Source organism: Moschus berezovskii, chromosome 19 (assembly GCF_049115385.1).
Source record: "Moschus berezovskii isolate FMDL1 chromosome 19, NW_MosBer_1.0, whole genome shotgun sequence".
NCBI lineage: Eukaryota > Metazoa > Chordata > Mammalia > Artiodactyla > Moschidae > Moschus > Moschus berezovskii.
Window position 1 is genome coordinate 5,731,698 of NC_142478.1, and position 6,000 is coordinate 5,737,697.

At 45.9% G+C, this 6,000-nt stretch overlaps 1 protein-coding gene across 1 annotated transcript in view; it reads right to left on the bottom strand.

Annotated features, from left to right (window-relative positions):
- Positions 1-5,754, bottom strand: part of RNF175 (ring finger protein 175) — a 61,625-nt gene extending 55,871 nt beyond the window's left edge. Inside the window, exons 1-2 of the mRNA XM_088828429.1 lie at positions 5,690-5,754; positions 5,498-5,582 (exon numbers count right to left, since the gene is read on the bottom strand). Of these exons, the coding sequence (XP_088684555.1) occupies positions 5,498-5,582; positions 5,690-5,754 (150 nt within the window). The remainder of the gene's footprint in view (positions 1-5,497; positions 5,583-5,689) is intronic.
- Positions 5,755-6,000: the final 246 nt, after the last annotated feature.

Below are 6,000 nucleotides of genomic sequence, written 5' to 3' on the forward strand. Positions count from 1 at the left end.
AAACCAAATGAGGCTCCATTCCTGTGGTTTTGTTTGGCAATTCAGTCAAAGTTGTAGGAAGTGGCCTCCCAACATGCAGTGTCACCCTGGCTTCTGGTGTAATCTATGAATGGGAGAACTTGAGAAAAACACTTGTTTTGCTGGTGTCTTAAATGATGTCAATGAGAACTTGATGACATTCTCCAAGTTCAAGGATTTAGAGTCATAGATGACCAGCTTCTCATCTGGAGCATTGTTGTGTCCTCGTGTTCATTTAACTTAATTTAAACCCTGATCACAGGGAAGGGGGTAATCTGGCCCAGTCCGTGCAGGCTGAGTGGGAGAGCATAGAGACCATTCCCAGGAAAGTGCTTGAGACTGACCTACAGTCTGATCCACTACATTGGTCCATTTGAAGCTTCTAAGGCTAATCTTTGGAAAGACATCATTGTATAACTTTCATGGAGAGCACAGACAGCTAACCTCTAGTCCAGTAGCATCAAAAGCTAAAATCCCCAATGATGGCAAAGAAGAAAAGGCCAATAAAGCCTTTATTACACAAATCAGACATTAAACAGGTTTTGTTTTCCCCTTTGTTTTCTTGAAATCAGCTCAGTTCAGTCCAGTTGCTCAGTCGTATCCAATTCTTTGCAACCACATGGACTGCAGCACGTCAGGCTTCCCTGTCCATCACCAACTCCTGGAGCCTACTCAAACTCATGCTCATCGTGTCCTGAAATGGCAGAAGCTTTTCCTCTGTGTGTGTGTGTGTGTGTGTGAGAAGCAATTCTGACAGATGGAAAGAAACAACACTATCCATAGTTCAGGCTAGGATTCCTCTGACTCAAGATCAGCAGTTTCCGTCAGACATGTGTGCCTTGGTCAGAGACTGGAGGGGTTCCCTTATAAGGGGGATGAAAGCTCCAGGAGACACAGCTTAGCTGAGGTTTAGGCAGGTTTAGGACTTGCTGGGTGATGGTGCAGAGGAAATGGGTGGGGCAGCAACTGCTGCGTGCAGCTTCCCTGGGGCTCTCTGTCACTGCCTGATCCTACCTGGTGGTCCCTGCTATCCAAATGAAGGTTGTGGCACCTGGACTCAAGGCTGTCTTCTAGGAGCAAAACCTTAGTGGCGGCCCTCAGGGAAGAGCAGGACCAAGTCCCCTCCTTAGTGGGATATGGCCAACTTGACTGGCTTCTGCTTTGGGAATGAGCCTTGTAGCCACACAGCCCCACCCAGTACCGAACACTGAGCTGACTGGAGCTCCGGGTAACCCAGGCGCACCACCAACCCGTGTTTGTCTCCACTTCCTTCTCAGAGGCTGGAGACTGACGTAAAAACTGCTCTTACCTACTTCACTGCAATGTTGTGAATATAAATAAGACACGAGATGAGAGTTTTCTAAGAAGGTGCTTCATCCAAGGGCCAGTCATCTCAGTAAAAAGCAACCAAGACTCCACAGGTCCCCTTTCTGCTGTTCAAGATCTTTGGCTTCACAGTGCTTTTTGTTCAAATTGGCTTAAAACAGGGAATTGGGTTTTTACTTGAGAAGATACACTTTCTTTGGCTTTTACAAATAATGTAGCTCTGGGTATAAATGTGTAACTGTCGACTGGATTCCAAGTCTTTGTTTTTTTTTATTGAAGTATAGCTGATTTACCATATTATATTAGCTTCAGGTATACAGCATAATGATTCAGTATTTGACTGATGATCCTCCATAGAAGTTATTACAAGATAAGAGCTGTAATTCCCAGTGCTATACAACATGTCCTTGTTGCTTATCTATTTTATACATAGTAGTTTCTCTTAACCCACAGCCCTGGTTTGCCTCTCCCCAAACCACCAGATTGTTTCCCATGTCTGAGTCTGTCTCTGAAGTCATCTTAAATGAAGTATGATAAATTGTTCTACTGAAGATGAGGAAAGCTCAGGGAGTGGAAACTGCAGCTGAAACGATTTCTGCTAAATACAATTAAGAACTTCCTTAGATCAAGTGATATTGAAACAATATTCTTATTCCCAGAGAAAAAGCAAACTACGATGGTGGTACAATTAGAGACACCTCTTTTCTAGTAATACTTTCCTATAGTACTTTTTTTTTTTTCCTAGGGTGAAATCTATTTTTTGACAGATTTTTTTGTGGTATGTTACTATGTAAGCCCATCCAGGGGCTTAAGAGGATTTATTTTGGAAACTGGAATGACACAAAAATTCCTCTGAAGGATAAGCACAAGGATATCCAGGAAAGAAGATGAGTGGAGACTAGGGGTGTGGTGTGTCAGCCACTGAAACCTGCATGCAGCCACGGTAATTACCTGATAGCCCTCCGGGCTCAGGAACAGGGAGACTGAGTGAACAGAAGAGCCCAGGAGCAGACCTAGCTGCAAATGTTGAGTGAGCCGCTCCAAATCAGTGAGAGAGAAATGGACTGTTCAACAAACGGTGCTGAGGCGGGGGACTCTACTCAGTGTTATGCGCCAGCCTGGATGGGAGGGGGCTAGGGGAGAGTGATATATATGCATGCGTGAACTCCTCTGCTGTTCACCTGAAATTATCACACCGTTGTTAATTGGGTATGCTGCTGCTGCTGCTGCTAAGTCACTTCAGTCGTGTCTGACTCTGTGCGACCCCATAGACGGCAGCCCACCAGGCTCCCCCATCCCTGGGATTCTCCAGGAAAGAACACTGGAGTGGGTTGCCATTTCCTTCTCCAATGCATGAAAGTGAAAGTGAAGTCACTCAGTCGTGTCCGACCCCTAGCGATCCCATGGACTGCAGCCTACCAGGCTCCTCTGTCCATGGGATTTTCCAGGCAAGAGTACTGGAGTGGGTTGCCATTTCCTTCTCCAGGTTAATTGGCTATACCCCAATACAAAATAAATGAAAAAGGTGCCAAGACCATTAGCTAGTCATTTGAGAAAAATGTAAAGCTGGATCCATACCTGGCTTCAAAATAGATTCCAAAAGGATCAAATATTTAAATGTGAAAAGGAAAACCTGAAAAGTGCTAGAAGAAATACAGTTAAGCATTTTAATAATACCTCAGTGAAGAAGGCATTTCTAAGTATGACATGGAACTCAGAAACTGTAAAGTAAAAAAAAATTGAATTTTGAGGACACAAAAATCAAATACATTAAAATCACCTGTATTTGAAAGATAAACTGGAGAAAATATAACATAGGTGAAGGCAAGAAGTGACTAACCTGAATAGAAAAAAATGCTTTTACCATTTAATCCAAGAGATAAAACATTTGTAAAGGGCAAAGCACATGAACAAGAAATTCATAAAAGAGGAAATACAAATGGCTTATTTATGCAAAGATGGTTCAACTCACTAGTGATAACTTTGGAAAAGCCTTCCTGAAAGCAGATGGTCTATGCTGAAGACTCTTGGGAGGGCTGAGGAATGGGGGAACTTAGTGCTTCTGGAAGTGTGGGTGCAGCTGTGTTGAAAATAGAAGGTTCAGTCACTGTGAGGCTTTGTCATTCCCCACCCCACCCCACCCTGGGGGGATTCGATGGGGCTCAGAGACGGAGGCACTGGCAGGGAGGGGGAAGCAGTTAAAGTCCCCGTCTGGAGGGGAGAGTCCAGCCTGGTCTTCCATCAGGCCCCACGGCACTTCCCTGCTCTAGAAGCCTCCTCCCTATCCCCAGGAACGACCCCCACCCCACCCCAAGCATCTCAAATTTGGATACACAGAGCTTTTTTTCCCTCTCTTCTAACTCAAGAAAATATTTCAAGGGATTCCCTGGTGGCCCAGTGGTTAGGACTCTGTGCTTTCCGTTTAGAGGGCGCCAGTTCAATCCCTGGATGGGGAACTAAGATCCTGAAAACAAAGAGGGCCAAAAAAGGAGGAAATATTTTGAAAGCCGGAGTAACAATTGACTGAGATGGCTGGAGTAGGGCTGATGCTCTCAGGTAGACTGGGGAAGAAGGGGAGAAATGAAGTCTGAGCCCCGGAAAATCCAAGACATAGTGTTTAATTTGCATCCCCTCTCCACCCCCGGCCATCTGAAGCTGGTGTCTCAGTGGACCAGGCCCCCATCATAACTACACTGCCTCGCTCCCTCCATCCAGTGGGTAGTTTGGAAGCAGCTATGAACTGCCTGGAAATCCTGAGTCTGAGAAGTGAGGAGGTGAGGTGTGCAGTGGGTTGCTTCCTATCAAGAGTCCTTGAGGCATCTGATGGGACCAGTCCTGGAGTTGGTTTCTGTTCTGCAGGGGGACGAAACTGTCCCTCCCTATCCAACCCCCAAAGATATGGCCTATTTCTGACCTCTGGTCCCTACGACTGTGATCTTATTTGGAAAAAGAGTTTTTACAGATGTGATGAAGTTAAGGATTTGGGGATGGCATCATCCAGGATTTAGGGTGGGCCCTGAACCCAGTGGCTGGAGTTGATATAAAAGAAAGTCAAAGGGAGATCTGACACCTGGAGACACACAGGCATGGAGAAGGAAGCCACGCTGAGATGGAGGCAGTGACTGGAGAGAAGCGGCTACAAGTCCAAGACACCTGGAGTCCCCTGAAGTTGTGAGAGCCAAGGAAGGTTCGCCCTAGGGTCTCTGAAGGAACCATAGCCCTGCCTACACACAGGTTTTAGACTTCTGGCCCCCAGAACTGTGAAAGAGTAAGGTTCTATTTTCCTTTTTTTGTAAAGGTTGATTATTTTTGGCCATGCTTAGTGTTCACTGCTGAGCGTGGGCCCTCCCTGCTCGTGGTGAGCAGGGACTGCTTTTCACTGCTGTGCAAGGGTATCTCATCACACTGGCTTCTCGTTGCAAAGCTCTAGGCATCCTGGTTTCAGCAGTTGTGGTGAGAAGGCTGAGTTGCTCCTTGGCATGCAGAATCTTCCCAGACCAGGGATGGAACCCGTGTCCCTTGCATTGGCAGGTGGATTCTTATCCACTAGACTGCCAGGGAAGCCCTATATTTTTCTATTTCTATTTTTTTCTATCAATATTTAAAATTTTTTTCTCTATTAAAAATTAATTTTTATTGGATTATAGTTGATTTACAATGTCGTGTTAGTTTCAGGTGTACAGCAAAGTGAATCAGTTATACACATACATATTCTTTTTTAGATTCTTTTTAAAGACTCATTCTTTTTTAGATTCTTTTATCATATAGGTTATCCCAGAATGTGGGCTTTCCTGGTGGCTCAGATGGTAAAGAATCTGCCTGCAGTGCAGGAGACCTGGGTTTGATCCCTAGGCTGGGAAGATCTCTTGGAGAAGAGAACAGCAACCCACTCCAGTATTCTTGCCTGGAGAATCCCATGGAAAGAGGAGCCTGGAGGGCTATAATCCATGGGGTTGCAAAGAGTCAAACACGACTGAGCGACTAACATTTCATTTTCATCTTTTTTTTCGGAATGTGGAGTTCCCTATGCTATACAGTAGGTCCTTATTAGCTATTGATTTTGTATATAGCGCAGTGTATAAGTCAATCCCAATCTCCCAATTTATCCCTTCAGTAAACCCCTATTGTTACGGCAGCTCCAGGAAATGGATACCTGCACGTCCAGCCCTAGCAGATAGACACTACACTCAGGTGAGCAAACCGCTGTGCGGGTGGGGAGGGCGTGCCTCCTGTAAGCTCTGGGTCAGGGAGGTGGCACAGGTCCTCAGTGGACCTGCAGGCAGGCCTGTGAGAGCAGCTTGGCTTACAATCTTTAGACACAAGGCATGTGGTCCTTTATCTGTACTCTTGCTCTAGGCCTGCCACCTGGCTGGGGATGCTGGCTGCCAGGCAGCCCATGGAAGAGGGCATCTCTGCGATACCATCCAGGCCAAGAGAAAAGACTTACAGATATGGACCGGCATCACCCTTCCTATGAAAAGGCCCAGCTAGGTGCTCCTCCAGTGCAACCTCCCCTTCCACAAGCTCTCCCTGCTTAAAGAGCTTCTGAACAGTGCTGTGTGGATTACAATAAAATGTGGAAAATTCTGAAAGAGATGGGAATACCAGACCACCTGACCTGCCTCTTGAGAAACCTGTATGCAGGTCAGGAAGCAA